Source organism: Falco biarmicus, chromosome 11 (assembly GCF_023638135.1).
Source record: "Falco biarmicus isolate bFalBia1 chromosome 11, bFalBia1.pri, whole genome shotgun sequence".
NCBI classification, from domain to species: Eukaryota; Metazoa; Chordata; class Aves; order Falconiformes; family Falconidae; genus Falco; species Falco biarmicus.
The window spans coordinates 3,267,612-3,284,715 of record NC_079298.1 but is presented as its reverse complement, the minus strand read 5'-3'; the positions used below and the strand labels follow the sequence as shown (position 1 = coordinate 3,284,715).

Genomic DNA, 17,104 nt, shown 5'->3' with positions numbered 1-17,104 from the left:
GACTTCACAGTCTGCTTCACCTATACCTTCCTGAAGCCTCACCAGAGAACCTGTGAGCCCGTTCCATGAGCCAGGCACCACTGATGTAAAGGACACTGAGCCAGGACACTAGCTGGGCAATACACCATGGACCAAGGAGGTGCATCATGGACACATGGTCTCTCAGAGGAGCCTCCGTGTTTGCAGGTCCGGGGCTAGAAAAGCAGAAGCAGCAACTGCGGAGGCATTAACCATCCCAGCCCTCCGCTGAGAAGGGGCTGAGGCAAGTGCCGCGGTTCCAAAATGCAGTACGCAGCCGTGGTGACATTTCCATTCGTGATCACGCACGGTACTGCTCTCAGCACAGACCTCACCCCTGCACACGCACAGGCACCCTCCCCAGCTTTCACACCCACCGCCCAGCACGGGAGCCCGCCATGCTTTTCTATAATACACGATACAGAGAATCTGATCTGATATTCAATTACATCAATAATAACACACAGTTTATTTTGAACTGTGTCACAAACATGAAAAGTGTTTACTCCAAGGCTGCAATGTACCACTTACCAAAAGCATTGGCTACAATATTTAACATTCTCATTTTTCCATCACACATTTACAGATCTGTTTTAAAATTAAGTGACACCACAATTTACTGAAATCTAAGGCTATATCTGGACCTCCTGTGTCAACTTGAACATTTCTGGTGGGTAGCATCACAGTCACAAAGAACGGGCAAATATAATGCGTTCAGTTACACCTTCCCTTACTAAACTTCTTTCTGATAATTATGAACGAGTAAATTGGCATTTGGGCATCAGGAAGCCAGCCCGTGGATGTGCCATGTCCCCCCAGGGCTGGGTCCCCGCCAGCTCTGACATCCTGCTCCAGCAACCCTGCCGCGTTACCTGCAGCAGCGCTGCACCTCGTTATACACATTTTACACAGGGTTTCACCTTCTGGCGCCAGAGTGCCCACCGGCTGACAATTCATAGCTACAAAGAGCTTTCCACACTAGCACGAGACTGTAAAGAAACGTCAGAAGATGCAGAGACTGGAGCTGTCCAGCTGGATGCCCCAGACCAGACCCCTTCATGGCTTCATCCAACACACAAAATGGCTATGCCTCTGATGAACATCTAGAATCCAGGCTCAAATTTTGGGCACAGGTGCCAAAATGACCAGAGCAGGCAACTGCCCGGGGCAGCACTTTGCCTCCTGGGCACCATCCTGCAGCAAAGCCAGCCTTTGCTCTGCAAAGGCTGGTGCTGGGCAGCCCCCCAGGGATGCTGTGGCCTGAGCCCACCCAGCCACCTGCACAAGCGGTGGCACCCACCTGCCTTGGCCAGAGCGCCTCCGAGAGCTGAAAACGCTTTGCACTGGTTTTGAAGGCTGTTGCTCTTCTTCTGGCTCCCTGAAGGGGCTGCCACCCAGTTCAGACCAGCAACTGTGCTGGGGACTGAAGCAGCAGGACTGGCTGCTCCGGAGCAATTCCCCTTTGGGCTGGCACACCCCTCCTGAGAGTGCTTCTGCTGCTACCACCTCGCTCACTTCAAGAGAAGAGGGTAAACTTCCCTGAATTCAAACAACCACCCCAAAACTGCAGGGAACAAGCACCTGCTGCTTGTTCCTGTGCTCCTGATCCCGAGTGAGTGAAGGGCTCCGACACGCTGTTGCTGCAAACTTCCACCAGTGTTATTAAAACCCAGAGCTAGTAAAATGGAAGCAAAACCGCTTCATAGATATTTCAGCACTCAAGCTGGTAGCTTATTAAAACGTGCTAAAAAAATCATTGGAATTTTCTCGCAAGGGTTGTACTGGACTATCTGCTCAGATCTGAAATACACTCAGCTGTCCCAATGGGATTTACTCTTCCATATACAAAGCCTACTGGCACATGGACCATTTTATTTACAGCAGGGTAGAAAGACAAGTAGAAGAGAAAGTTCTAGGCAACCAGCATGGCCAAGCAGAGAGAGAGAGGGGAAAAAAGGGGAAAAATGGTTTAGAAAAATACAGCTTCATTTACTCCAGCAAATTTTTGTTCCGCAGCAGCACAAAACAATTTTCTCTGCAACACTTTCCCGTTTCCACATGACACCTCACTGTGACCCAGAGGCTGCTGCAGCACTGTGGCTTCCCCACACGTGGTGCCACCACAACCCAGCCTGAAGGCTGGTTCCCGGGACGGCACCGCGGGGAAGGCACACCAGCACGCTGCAGGAAGGAGTCTGTCCTACTTTAAATGTTCTTCTACCACTTTTACATAAAATTAACAACTTTAATACTAAAAAACTTTCTTTTTAATAATAAAAACCTTTTTTAATGTAAAATCAACCTTTTTTTAATGTTACAGAAAGGCAGGTTAGGACAGGTCCCTTTGCAGGTGCCGAGCCCAGCCTCCCCGTGGAGCCAGGAGCTGTTTGCTGTTGGGAGGAGGCGGGATGTGACAGCTACTTCTTTTTGCATAATCACGTATACCTTAAGCACATTAAATCAACGAGAACTTTGCTTGAAACTTCCCCTCCCCTTCTTCAGCCATGTTTCCTTGGAGAGAACTGTCCTCTGCATCGTTCTGGCTTAATTAAGTACACTAAATCAGTAGCCGGTAGCAAAGCTACAGTGCATGTCTAGACCTGTGCTTTACAGATGCTCCCCTCTCCAATTAGTAAGAAATGGGAGTGTGGTTGCAAAGCCCTGATTTCTTCTTTAACTGGTTATTTATAACTTTTACCTGGCCCCGCTTCCTGCTGGTTCCTATGGCTATCCCGCCAGCTCCCCCGGCTCTCCGCACACAGCAGGGCCATACCCCCACCTTTGCTAGCTCTGGAGCTCCTTCCCAGGGCCGTGCTCGAAGGAAACGGATCTCCTCCGTCCTATACAGCACCCAAAGCAAGCCTGAGCAGCTGTGTAGTGCAACAAACACATCCGTCAGTCAGTCCCTTCCAAGGAAGTAAAAGGCAAAGGTCTGCATCGTCTTCTTTGTACCCAGAATAAATTTAATGGGAGCATTCACATCGGGCAAAAACCGGGTGCTCAAAAGGGAGGACTTCAGTCTCCAGTGCTGATTTATGATGGTGAATTACATTCAGTTTAAAAAGTTTGTAACATGAAGCCAGTGAAATATCAAAGGCATACAACTGTACAGTAAATTATGTATGCCTATGTTTTGTAGAGGGAATAAGGTTCCTGCCTACTTTTGACAGGATTGCAATATGTAAATTTTGCAGGCGTATCACAGATGCTATACTGAACCGGACAGTTACCACATTCCTGTATATTTACATAAGTATATTTAAAAAAAAACAGCATATACGCATAAATATATAGAATTCCCTTCATTTACATTGACATTTGCATGAGAAAGACTACTGGAGATTTCTGCAAGAAGTATTGTATGCTAATGAGGTTTTTTCCAAGACAAAACTGTTACTGCTAACGGTTGGTTACTCTCTTTGTTTTAATTATGCATGACTAATGATAGCTGTTTGTTTGGCTGTCTGACCACCAGATTGTCTGCTGTTGCCAAGGGAAAATCTTTTAAAACAGATTGACTCTTTTTCTGTTATAAGGCAGAGCATGTTCTACTTCATCTTGTATTTTTTTAACAGTTTTGCAGGTATAAAAATCAAAACTTGAGTTGAACTCACTGGTGGGCCATTCTCCTGTGTAGATCGCCAAGAAATCTCTGCCGGCATTGTATGTAATACAGCACACTAAACCAGAGCTACAGCTGGAGCTCCTGCAGGCATCTACTGGCTCCATGTGCCGTTAGGTAGACATAAAGCGCTACAGAAGGAGCACCAAGAAACACTACTGCGACGGCTGAGCATTTTATTGGGTCTATTTTACATATCCACCTACGTACATGCAGGTGCACTAACAAATCCAGCCTGCTCAGGCGTCTGTGGCAGCTGTAACATGAGGAAAAAAAACGTGTGCATCCAGTCTGAGGAAGAAATATTTTTTCTGCTGAGTTGAAAAAATATCTGGGAAAAGTGAAAATGAGATAGCCTGATAGTTTCTGATAGGGTAGGGTAAAGGTGAGCGGGATTTGGTATGCCTGTGCAGGACACCAGAGAGCTGCAACCTCAGCCAGCTCCAAGAGGAAGGCTCTGCTCAGGTGGTGCTCGGCCATGCTGCATGCCGGCTGTGATGGCACAGCCCCGCCGGGAGCCCAGTCATGCCGGTTGTGATGGCACAACCGTGCCGGGAGCCCAGCAGATTGATTCAGCCCAGCCAAGGGTCTCTGTGGCCCCACGACATGGTCTTTGCTCCAGAGCTGGCCCGGCAGTGAGGGCTCGGGATGGCTGCACCACACTAACAGCACAACGGAGGACAACTACTGACAGAAGGCAGAGGAGGGACCACCCTGATGGTGACAGACTTAAATAAGCATGAACTTTTTCTGGGCTGAGTTGGGGAAAATGCAGATTTTGCAGATTTCAAGAGTTCCTTTCTCTGCTTCCAAGCAGGACCTTTCTGTTCTCACAGGTACATGGATTCTGTACTGATCATCTCTGCTCAAAGGCTGAAAAAGAGCCAGAGCTGAAGAGCACTCTGAACCGCCTGCCCCTCCCAACAGTCAGTGTCTTAGCAGAGGGGTATTTAACAAGTATTTCTCCCCATGTTGCCCATGAGGAATAGCATCCTCACAGGGAGACACAGGTTTCTCTTTCAACCTTTTCTCTGCAGATCTTTTTAACTCACAGATGAAGCAAGCTAAAGGAGCTGGCAGGTCTGGTACCAGAAGCCTGCGGATGGATATGATCAATTACTTGATTGATTAGTGCAGTATTACGTTATCGCAGGCGAGTCCGCTGCCGCTGCTGTCACTGGCTAGATCTCACTGAATTTATCTGGCGTTGTGGCCAGCTGGATTAACCTGCCTCTGCCTTCACTCAATTGTTGGCTTGTATCCCTCTAGTTCTGAAAAAATGGTGTTTATTCTCCAGCCACAGTGCTCTTTGCCCTGCACCAGGGACATCTGGAGTGGGTGGCTGCCGGCAGTGGGCAGGGGCTTGCTCAGCAGCTAGAGCAGCAGAAAGGGTGCTGTGCAGCAGGGAGGGTGCTGTGCATAATCTGTTTCACTATTCTTGTTCACTCACCACGAAGAACAACAGCCCCATTATGGAGGGGTGCGAGAGGGGATCCTTTGAAAGGATGGCCTGACATATTGGAATATAATGTAGCCATAGGACAAGGAGTAATGGCTTTAAACTAAAAGAGGGTAGAATTAAATTAGATATTAGGAAGAAATTCTTCATGGTGAGGGTGGCGAGGCGCTGGCCCAGGCTGCCCGGAGCAGCTGTGGGTGCCCCATCCCTGGCAGGGCTCAAGGCCAGGCTGGACGGGGCTGGGAGCAGCCTGGGCTGGGGGGAGGGGTCCCTGCCCGTGGTGGGGGGTGGGACTGGGTGGTCTCGGAGGTCCCTGCCCACCCAAACCGTGCTGTGATTCTGTGATTCTATGAAAATAGCACAGTATGTGTGCAGGACCGGCAGCTGGCATGAGCAAAGCCACGCCAAAGGTAAGGAAGAACGTGGGTAACAGCCTGCCAGTGCTCAGTGCTCCCTGACCAGCCCTGGCCGAGCTAGGACATGCCAGCCTGCGCCTGGGACCTGCCTTCATCAGAGCAGCACAAGTGCCCCAGTACCCATCCATCCCCACAAGTCCCAAAAAGAGCTGAAAGGTCTCAGGGTCGCTTCCCTGCGCCTGCCGCAGCAGCCATCGCCGTTCCGAGCACAGCGCTGCGCTATGCTTCTGCCAGGAGAGCCACAGCGAGCCAGTGCTGCGTGTTGCTGATTGGGCTGGGAAACCAGTCCGCCTGAGCCCCCGGGACTTGTTTCCCTGGGATCTCGGCTAGAGTCAACTTTTATGCAAGATGACAAGAAGAAAGTAATTTAAGTCTCTCAGTTTCTCCTCAACAGAACAGCCCTTTGGAACAAATACTGTTTTTCATTCCTTACTGATTCCTTGTTTTGTTAGTTCCTCTGCATAACATCTGAAACATTCGCAATCGTTTAAAATGATAAATTATTTTAATTTACTCTGAATTTATTTATTATTACTGCACAGACAAGAGGCAAGCACCATAATGTGCTTGTTTAATAATTGGCAGGGATTTGGAATGTGAAAGTCTTACTCAAACAACAACTTAATTTTATGGGGCGGGGGGGGAGGGTGTACATATGTCTATGCATACCACAGTCACATTTCAGCCAAATAATTCATGATGCTGAACCGCACAAGAATACCAAAAGAGTATGGAAGTCCAGAAATGTACCTTTTAAAATTATAAAGGTAAGAAAATTCTTGTATTTATTACACCACCCATCCCTCCATAGACATATCTGTGTTTATACCTGGGTGCACACAACTACCAAACACTGGTATGTGGACATGCATCAGAGAGCTGTAATGCTAGAATATATATAGTATCTTACAATTTAAATATGCTATACACAGTTGATATTCACCTGCTAGTCATTCTGTAAATTTTCATCCCAAATGCTCAGTTCTCAGTAACAACAACAAGCAGAGAATGTTTGGCAGATGTGTCACCAGCTTTCCATGACCACTGTTGCTCCTTTGGGAAAGACTGTTAGCTATAAAGGGCAGCTCTTGGGAAAGAAAGCAAAACCGACATGTAAGTCCCAACCCCTAAAAGTCATTAGCCCCCCCCCCAGCAATTTAAATATGAATAGGCACCTACATCCCCCTGACCTGAACAGCTTCCGAGTTGAAGCCTGCTTGGCCTGCTTGACACACAGGTACCTTCAGTGACTTCAACCAGAGCAGCTGGATCTTCCTCATCACCACTGATCTGGGAATCCATGGGATTTTCTATCTCGAGACAGGTTGAGAAGGAGCCCCCCATAACAAAATCCATGATGATGACCGTAATGCTGTAGTTTCATTCTTGAGCACCTGGAGTCAGGGGAAGCAGAAGCAGGAACTGGAAATGGTCCCAGCAAGGTTTTGTTTGGCCAGGACACCCTGCGCCCACTGTAAGACACTGATGTGCTTTACCAGCAGAGGGGAGGTCCAATCTCAAAATCAGAATGGTTTGAAAGCCAGAGAACCAGGAGACGTGGGTTTGGCCACTGCTGCCAAACTTCTCCCGCCAAAGCGGAGCTCATACCCATACCGGACTCTGACTTCAGAGACCCTGCATTTGGTACCACTAAGGGCAACTAGTTTTGAAAAATGATGTTAGGTGGACATCTCTCCCCTGAACTGTCAATGCCCACCAGAGGAGGAGAAGAGGGAGCATCCCATTTTCCACTGTGAGTGAACAAGATGACACACAGCTGAGAAAGTAATTTTCAATAGACGGTGAGAACTGTGATCTCTGTGAGGCTCAAGGGAGCCACAGTGAAGCACTGAGTCATCAGCACTGCACAAAGAACAGCATTTCTCCAGCACGCCACCTTGCACGGCTCCTGAGCCACCCAGGGGTGGCAGGATTGAAAAGCGGGGTGCCTCTCAGGGGAGGCAGGAGTCATGCTTGCTGTGTTTAGGGCAGCAGCTCTCCCGGCCAAGGACACCGAGAGACACAGAGGATGCCAGGAGCTGCTCCTCCTGTTCCCCAGATGGCAACTTCTGCCACCAGCTGAAAAACTTGTGGAAAAGAAGCAGCTGAGTAACTCCAAAGGCAGGCACTGACAGAGATGTATAGTTTCGGATCAGCTGTCTACCATGTGCCCTAATCTTTTAATACCAGTGAAAACAGCAGTAAAGGGTCCTGCCGGCAGAGCTCACCTGCAGCCACACAGCACAGCCCGCCTGCGTCACCTCTTCGGAGTCAGCTGGTGACCAAGTCAGGCCTCCGGGGCAGGGAGAGCATGACTGCACACGACAAGACCTGACACCACTCCGAGGTGGAAGGAGAAGCCACCAGGCTACACACGAAGAATTCCAAATTTAGACAACAAACCAAAACCCCCCAAATCCCCTGACCTATGACCAAAAAACCCAGATTCTTCTCCTATAATCACCCTTCTCAGGTGACTGCTAGCTGCCCTGAACCTCAGGCAGAGCTCACATGGGATGGCCAAAAGAGGCTCCGGCAGTCAAAAACCGCGAGTGAGGTTCAGTCTACCTGTCAGCCAGGCTGGCCTAGGACGGATCCTGGTTTTCCCAGCCAGGTTTGACAGGATCCGATGTCTGCTCTGTAACCACAACCCGATGTGGTTACCTGCTTTACAGTATCCACCCCTCCTACTCCTCACTGGCAGCCTTTGGGAACCTCGATCCAATGGATCCTAACTCAAGGTTTAACTCTTTGCAGTGAAGAATTCACATTATTTTACACATTGCAGAGCAGGTATTTTATAAACTACTCTATAATCACACAGTGGTAAGAAAAAAATCTTTTGCTTTTTTTGAAAATGTGCCAGCTTCTAAAACTGAATTTACTGTGATTGCTCAGTGTAGAAGTACTGTCAGGTAAACTAGATTTTTATTATCCATGAGATTTAAGAAAAATAAAATGCAGGATAAAAAACTTTGCTTGCTAGAGAAAGCCATTTTGGTCACCTTCAGATCTGTACCTTTAGATACCTAAGGGGATTTTGTTTACAAATTGCAGATGAGGTAGGTAGGAACTGTTAGGAAACACATATCTATGTTCGTGTTTATATAAAGCGAGGAAAGCCGTGCACACAAACCAGCCGTAACCTAGATAAGCATCAGCACAGAAAGTCAAAGAGAAATTCTCTTTCCTTTCTTGTGGAAGCAGAAACACCTCTCGCTGCAATCCTCACGTCACCCCACACCTGGCCAACGGGAAGGGGACGGAGCAGTCCCCAACCCAGTGGAGGTGGCCTTGGTACCCGCTGAGCATCCCCCCCCGGAGGGTGAGTGCTGCTCACCGGGCAGCGAGGGAAAAGAAACGGGTTACCCATGCCTGCTCCAAGCAAATTGCTCTTCATTTGTCACCTCTTAAAACACTCGTGTTCCAAAATCACCACTTCTGCTGTCAGCGTCACACACATGCTGCCAACACAGGGCGATCCCTCTCCTTGCAGGAGGTCTTGAGAAGGGTCACTAGAAGAATTCAGTTCTGAAAATACAGGCTCTTCCCTGTGTAACTAGCAGTTTACAATGTGGCAATTTATTCTTTTAATAAAATAATGCTTTTATAGCTTGTGCTCTCCTTCCTCATGTGTTCTCATTAAATCTTAACTGGTTGTCTGGGAAGAATATAGAAAAGATTCAGGACAGAATTATACTTCTGAAAATAAGTGGCTTCCCAAAATGATTTTGCAGTACAAAGCAACTGCATTACTGGTATAATTTCTTATAACTTCAGTAAACGGTGCCACAAATAGCGTTGGGTCTGCCTGGATCAGTCACCAACTGAGAACAAACAACAGGTACCAGGTTTTAATTATGGAGACTACAGAAACAGCTCATCATCAGCAAGACCACCCTGGCTAACGAGAGATTTGCTCTCAGGACTGGTCACTAGGCTCTTCCCGCAGAAGGCAGGGGTGAGGGGCAGCTGCTGGCAGGCTGTCTGCTGCCAGCCCATGTGGCGGTGCCGAACGTGGGCTGCCCATGCCCCTGTCCCTGCCCACGCCGGAAGCCAGCCAGCGAACTCCCTGGCACCGGAGAAATGCCGTGGGCACTGGATGCTGAAGTGATTAATCACGCATTCGTATGAATTAACTATTTTAAAATGAGGGAGTCGTACTTATTGTTTTACTTTGTGTTAATACTTAGAGGCTCTTACTGGAAAATCTCAGCAGTTAAAGGAGACTGCATTCCTCATTTTTAGTAAAGACAATGAAAGCTTAATGTGAGACTTGAGACTGGAACTTGGCTCGCTCAGTCTGCCATCTTCTTCATCGAAACTGGCTACGCAGTTTCTCCCCTAATATTCCAGCTCAAAACGAGACTTGCGAGTAAAACTTTATCCCCAGCTCAACACAGGTAACGCCGTTTATTTGCGCTCCTTGCAGACCTTAAAACCTGGGTCAATACGTAATTAAGCTGCACAGCTGGGTAAAAGCCCTGAGCAGGAGCTGAGGAGCTAGCACAGGGTGTGTGCCGAGAAAGCGCTCCTGCAGCGCCCACAACGCCCTCTCATTAGGGGATGCCTCCACCTCAGCGCGCATCACATAAATCACCCTAATCTTCTGGCAGCCAAGAAAATGCTGACTCAAAGCCATGGGAATTACTTCCATATTCTAGCATTAATTATTAAGAAAAGGAGTGCTGGGTGCTTTAGGCACGGTGCTGTCTTTGTAAGCAAATAAGGAGGCAACTTCTAAAGCCCTCATTGCTGGAGAACAGATAAAATTGGAGTCGGCTGGTGCTGCGCGGTGAATCAACACGTGCCAGCAGAAGGGAGCTGACGGCCACCTTGCCGTAAGAGGCTGGGAACTACAGTGCACGGCCAACTTTGGGTGCTGCTGCAATACACAGTAACTGAGAAGAGCAAAATTCAGATGGCCAAAGAGCTGGAATCAAAAAAACTCCTTTCCTAATACCCAAACTGCTTTACCCAGCTCACTGGAATTTTCTGTTTAAATAAATAGCCAGCTTCCGATACTTAGGACACGAACAATTATTTTAATGCGTATCAAAATAAACATGCAGTGAGGAAAAATTCAGGAGGAGCAGTGATGATGTGGAGGGAGAGAATCAGGATAAACAGCTCTACCCACCTTCTGCATACTCCTTTGAAAGTGTTTACTCTTATCATGATCCTACAATTCCCCTTTCAAGTTGCCATACCAGCTGAAAACAAAATAAACTCTGATTCACAAGAAAGCCTACAAAAGGCATACAAAATGAAAGAAGCTAATCACAGAGCAGGAGGAATGAAAAAACAGATGTAATGCACATTATTTCAGCATCTAATTGCTTTGTTCCAGAGTTCATTAGCGACGTTCATGTTTCCTTTAGCAGCACATCTTTACCAAACATACTCTCCCTCCCTTGTGAGACAAAAGTAACATTTAAATCCTATAGCTCTCATTCCATTTATGTAACCTATCCCCCTGCACAGACCCTGAGTTTCAGACACAGTCTTAGGCCTAGAAAACAAATGTATTCCAGCCGAAACCCACCAGGAGGTCGCCTTTAGAGTAATCCCACAATTTTTTAATAAGGTAGTTCTGAATATGTATTTGTTCGTGTCCTACTAACATTTAGTACTGGCCGAGTATCTTGTCTTAACTGCCCACAAACTCACCAAGTTACCTTCTCTGCAACCTTTAAGTCTGAAACAGTACAAATAAAACTGACTTTAAAAAAAAAAAAAAAATCTGTATCCTTTGATTCTCCAATTCTGCAGACAGAAAGCATGAGAACTTCAGGACATCTCAAAATACAGAGTATAACTGAGGTATACATAAAAATTACTTGTCAGCTGCCCTACATAGACATCTACTGTATTTTCAGCAGCTACTACACCAGAAGCAAGCCGACTTGCTATAAACTGATTCCAAATTCCTAGTGAAAATACCTCATGCAATATTTTACAGCAGATCGTAGGATGATTAAAAACACACATGGCTAAAATACTTTCTAATCTAGGGACCTAAGTGAGTGACACCCCAACAAAAAATAATACAGCCAGATTCTTCATAGCTTAAAACTACTGCTAATTGAATGGGAGATTTATCACAAGCAAGAAGGTTCAACCTGCTGCAATCATATTCCAGATAACCAGAAAATGTATTTTTCTTGAACTATGGCAAGATCGTGAGAGAAGTGCGATGCAGGAATAAAAAGTTGGAACGGGGGGGGGGGGGGGGGGGGGGGGGGGAAGATAACCAAATCAAGCCAGGGGATTAATGAAAACAAATCAGAAAGAAGGATTCAAGTAGATTAAGTATGGTGTACAGCTGCTGGTAAACAAATTTTGCTCCACTCAACCGGACCGAAGAGAAGATACCGTAGGCACAGGGAGCACAGGGTTCATTGGGAGAAGGAATAACGGAGCTACGGTAAGCACATCCCCTCCTAGCAGTGCAAAGCTAGCTTGCCGTGCTCATCGCTGGGAAATACAACAAGGTAAAATATATATATATATATATATATAAAAATACACATAACAACGCGAACACTTCTGCCAGGGCGTGCTGCAGATGCTGGGCTGCGCAGCCCGGAGCTGATGCCGGGAACCAAAACTGCACCGGTTCGCCCAGCAGCCGGTATCCAAACTTCTATGAACTAGACCGTGCCTTGCTGACGGCGGGCGAAACACGGGAACGGACCTCCAGCGCCCGCCACACCCCCGGGACCAGGGAGCGGCCCGGCGGCCGCCCCAGCTCCAGCGGCGCGGGCAGCGGTCGCTGCCAGCGGCAACTGCCCCACGCCCCCCCCGGCCCTCGGCAGCATCCCCGGGAGCGGCGGGGGCTGCCCTGGCGGCCGAGCTCCGCACTCCCCCCCGCCCCGCCCCCCCGCCGCCGCGGTCGCCTCCTACCTAAGCACCGCCGTGTCCCCCTTCCTGACCACCAGGTTGTCCACGGCCGCCCCGGGGAAATCTCCGCCCGGCGCGGCGAGTCGGCCGGGGGGCAGCAGGCAGCAAAGGCCGAGGACCACGACCGCCAGCCACTGGTGGGAGCCCCCGGCGCTCCGCACCAGCGGCACCATCTCCGCTCCGCGCCGCGCCGCTACGCGCTGCCCCTGGGCCCGGCGGCGGCCGGGAGCTGCCCCCGGTAGCGGCGGCCCCTGGCTGGTGCCCGCGGTCGGTGGCCGTGCGCCGAGCGTGGCTGCTCCCGGGCGGCCGCCGCAGCATCTAGCGAGGAGGGCAGCGCGCCCGCTCTGCGCGCCGCGGCGGCGGCTCGGCGGCGGGCGGCCCCCGCTGCCAGCCCGTTGCCACGCAGCCGTCGCCCTGGCAACCGGCCCGGCGGCGGAGGGATGCGCGCCCCCCCCCCCCCCGCCGGGCTTCCTGCTCCGCCGCCCGCCCCTCGGCAGCGCGGCCCGCAGCCCCCCCGCCCCCGCCCGCGGGGTGCGCAGCGCCGGCCGCCCCCGGCAGCCCCCTCCCCCCGGTGCAGGCCGCTCGCGCCGCGGGGCTGCTGTGCCGCGGCTCGCCGGGAACCCGCACCCGGTAAGGGCCGGCCAGAAATTCATCACTCGGGGGCTTTTTGCTGTTGTTGTTGCCAACAGCCGGCAAGTCAACCAGTGCTTTCGGGCTGCCGCGCTGGAAATCGCAGCGACAGCTCCGCGGCGAGGCTTCCCCGCCCGCCCGGGCCGCTCGCCTCCCCCACGGCGGACCCATTCCCGCCTGGCACACCGGCGCGGCCGCCCCCGTACGCGGGGGTCCGTCTCCTAAAATGCAGCAGGGCGGCGAGACGCCCACCGAGCAGCAAGCCCTATGGCCGGGCCATGTCCCTACAGCCACACCGAAACGCGGCCCCTCTCGCCCCGCTGCGGCCCCTCACACGCACCCCGCAGGCTGCCGGCCTCCGCGGCCGCCGAGCGGGGTAGGGCGCTGGCGGGGGGCGCCCGGCACGGAGCCCGCCCGGCACGGCCCGCCAGGCTGCGCCCCTCCGGCAGGATGCGCCCCATGCGGGGCTCGCTCCCCGCGGCCGCACGGCGCAAGTTGCATAAGCCATGCACTGTTGTGTAACGGGAACTGCATGGCTGCTGGGACATCAAGGGCATTTTTGAAACGTTCTCACACTAATTCATGCACATCTGGCCCATACAATGTTGTAATTGTTCCTTCACAGCAGCTCTGCCACCCCACGCTGTCAGCCCATGGTACAACGTGCGCTGATTTTCCTGTGGTACTTGCATCAGCTGCCAGAGTGTGCATTTTTCTGGTGCACCATTTTTTCCTACTGGTAATTTGCATCAGAAGGATTTGAGAGTAGAGTGTTCCAAGTAAAATAAATAAATAAATCTTTAATAACCATGATACTTCCAATGCTTGCTCTTTGGATAAACCTGCATTCCTTCTCCTGTAAGCTTTGCCCTTCCCTACTGCATCCCATTGCATTAGATCTTCCCAGCTGCCAAAAGAAATTCTAGCGTACACAAAAGGGAATTCTTCCTCTACTTCTGCGGCATGTGATACTACAGAGTTTCCTTGATAGGGAAAGAGAGCGGGGAAGAGAGAGAGATTGGCTCACAAATCTGGGATGTGGAAGGCTTGCCGTCAGTACTATCGCTATAATACAGTAATGCCTTTTTAATGTTAAATACAACTCCGCAGTGAGACAATTCTCTCTGCTAGCATGCAGGAGACTGCTGTAGTATGCGGCACCCATCTACTGGGACCATGACGGTTGAAGCTTGTTGCAAGCAGAAGTTGAACACCTAGTACCAAAAATATCGTTAGGAATGTCGCCAATGCAATGCCAAGCCTTTTGAAACGGGCTTGCCAACAGGACAGACCTCGATGGTAAGCCTCGGTTGCTTTCCCAATGGGGAGTTGCCAGTACCAGGTGGAGCCATCCCGCATCTCACACTGTCACTATCCCACATTCAAAGACCTACAATAACCTCCTGTAGGACCTTCCCAGACTTGAATGCTTCTTGCAGTTAGCAACTGCAAAACCTCACATGCCAAACGGTTGTAAATGTCCTGTCTGCACAGTCTTGGATATTGTTTTTACCATCACACACCGAGTTCTGCTGTCAGCAGCACCAAAGCAGTTCTCCAAACACCACATCCCCAGAATGTTTGTTTGCAGAGGACTGGTAACCTGGTAACCCTGGCTTACCGAGGGCTTTTGGTCTTAATTTCTTCTCTGATATGTCACCCATGGCAATACCTCAGCTTCAAGAGCCATTTTCTGTTTTCTGCATGACTACCCAGAACCACAGCATGGTCGGGGCTGGCAGGGACCTCCACAGGTCATCTCATCCATCCTCCCCACTCAAACAGGGCCACCCAAAGCTGCCTGCCCAGGACCGTGTCTCATCGGTTTCTGAGTATCTCCAGGGACAGAGACTCCACAATCTCTTTGGTGCATTCCCTGCCAGCTGGGTTACCAGGTATGCAAGTGGTTTATCTTACAGCCAAACATACAGCTTTGCTCTGCTTTGGATGCTGGGATAGTGCCTTCCCCATTCATGTGCTCGGGTGTACCGGACTTTTCTTCTGTCGCTCTGAGAGTACGAAAGTGCTCTTCTGGCTGCTGCTGTTGTATGCTGCTGTGCAGGCTCATGCTGCCTATAAAGCTGGAAATGAAGTGAACAGGGCTGCAATAATTCTTTAACAAGACCCTAGTAGAAAATGCCTCCTGTCACCCTGCCTCAGGACTCCAGGCCAGTCACCTGTTTGCCACCATCATTGTAACTCAGGAGTAGATGCTCTACTTCTCAGATATTGTCATCAAAATCTTTGCCTCCTTTCCAAATCATCGGATTTCTAAGCTGAGATCCTGCATTTAGATTGCTGAATGCTCTCCCAAATCACATGTGTAAGGGAAGCTTGGCCTGAAAAATCACCCAGCTGAACCTGACAACACATGCTTACCTAGCTGTGCTGATGCAGCAACTTACCCTTGTCACAACAACAGCAAGACCTAAGGTTATGGAGAAATATTCCTTGAGAAGGTTTTGTATACGAGACACAGACGACAAACACACCAGCACCAACCCCACTGCAATATGTCGTGAGGACCTTTCTATCACTTTTCCCCGCACTTCTTCCTTCCAAAGTCCCATTCAATTAAATAGCCACCTCCTTTGCACGGCTCCATCCCATTGAATGGAAGAACCTCTCAAAGGCTTCATCTTGACACTGGCCCAGGCTGCCCGGAGCAGCTGTGGGTGCCCCATCCCTGGCAGGGCTCAAGGCCAGGCTGGACGGGGCTGGGAGCAGCCTGGGCTGGGGGGAGGGGTCCCTGCCCGTGGTGGGGGGTGGGACTGGGTGGTCTTGAAGGTCCCTGCCAACCCAAACCATGCTGTGACTTTATACCTTCCCACTGCTAACAGCAGACTGGCTTAGCCAAACTAATAAGCAGCGCAATCTTTCCTCCCTGCTGCAAAAAAAGACCCATCCACTATTTCCCAATTCAGTACACACTTTGCTATTTTTCACATCAAACTTTCTGAGTAGGGGAAGTTAAAAAAATGAACTAAAACAAACAAAAAACCCCATGCCCATTTCTCAAGGCCTTCTGCTTTTTTTTATGCCAATGAAACTACGTATGCAACTACATAATACCATTATATTTGTAACAAGAAAAATAAAAATAGAAATAAAAACAAAAACAAAACAAAAAGAAAAGCAAAAAGAAAAAAAGGAGAGTTCAGATCCATCAGATCAGTCTCTCGCCTTGCAGGCTTGCAGTCTAGAGTGAAATGTGGTCCCTCCTGTAACTGACATGCAAAATATTTCTATTACAGCTGGTAAGACAACATTTGCCAAACCAATTAATTTTTCAGGCAGAACACTTATGAATGTGTTTGTGATCTGCAGTGCTATTTCTTGGACTTTGGGAGAAATACCTTTCCAAGCTCTGATGCAACTTTTGCAAATCTGTTGTGTTGGTATCAAGAGGAGGAAGACACATAACCACATGGGAATCGGTCTTTATATGTGAAAAACTTCACACAGCTGCCTCATGTAAGAAGCCCTTGGAGTGTTCTGGTAAGTACTCAGATCATCCAAAGAGAGATGTGGTATAATAGTTGAGATCTAATTTTAGGGAGAGCTCTGTAACCTTCAATGAGTCATATATTGTTGTTTTTACTTGACCTTAACAAACAATCAAATAATTTGCTCCACTTTGAATAAGAAGGACAAAAGACATCTCCTCAGCAATATCCTATTAATTTTGCAAAAGATCATATAAATCTCAATCAGCAGTGGCCAAGATGAAGCTTTTTATTTTGTTTTGTTCATTTTTAGATTCATATCCCTGGGTTTCATGCTATTTGCAGATCAATGGAAAAAAAGAGCAGGTCAGGAGTCAATAGCAGTTATGCCAATCAGTGTTGCTCTAGAGACTGAATTCTTTCATCTGAGTCTTCCCCGCCTCCTCCCAAGTCTAGGAAGCTTACGGGGGGAGGGGGGAGAAAAAAAACTCACACAGATGTGTACACACATAGAAAAATGATTTCCATGGAGGGAGGACAGAAATCTTTCACATTTGCTAGCTTAGCATGAATTGCATTTGGCTATGTTAACATGTTGGCTTCACCTGAA

The 17,104-nt window shown here is 49.4% G+C and overlaps 1 protein-coding gene across 2 annotated transcripts in view; it reads right to left on the bottom strand.

The window, feature by feature from the left end:
* Positions 1–12,871, bottom strand: part of NEGR1 (neuronal growth regulator 1) — a 295,272-nt gene extending 282,401 nt beyond the window's left edge. Inside the window, exon 1 of one of the 2 annotated variants that reach the window (XM_056356242.1) lies at positions 12,422–12,871. In XM_056356242.1, the coding sequence (XP_056212217.1) occupies positions 12,422–12,591 (170 nt within the window). In that variant the 5' untranslated portion in view covers positions 12,592–12,871. The remainder of the gene's footprint in view (positions 1–12,421) is intronic. The other variant, XM_056356241.1, reaches the window with a different exon arrangement.
* Between the last annotated feature and the right edge of the window lie 4,233 nt (positions 12,872–17,104).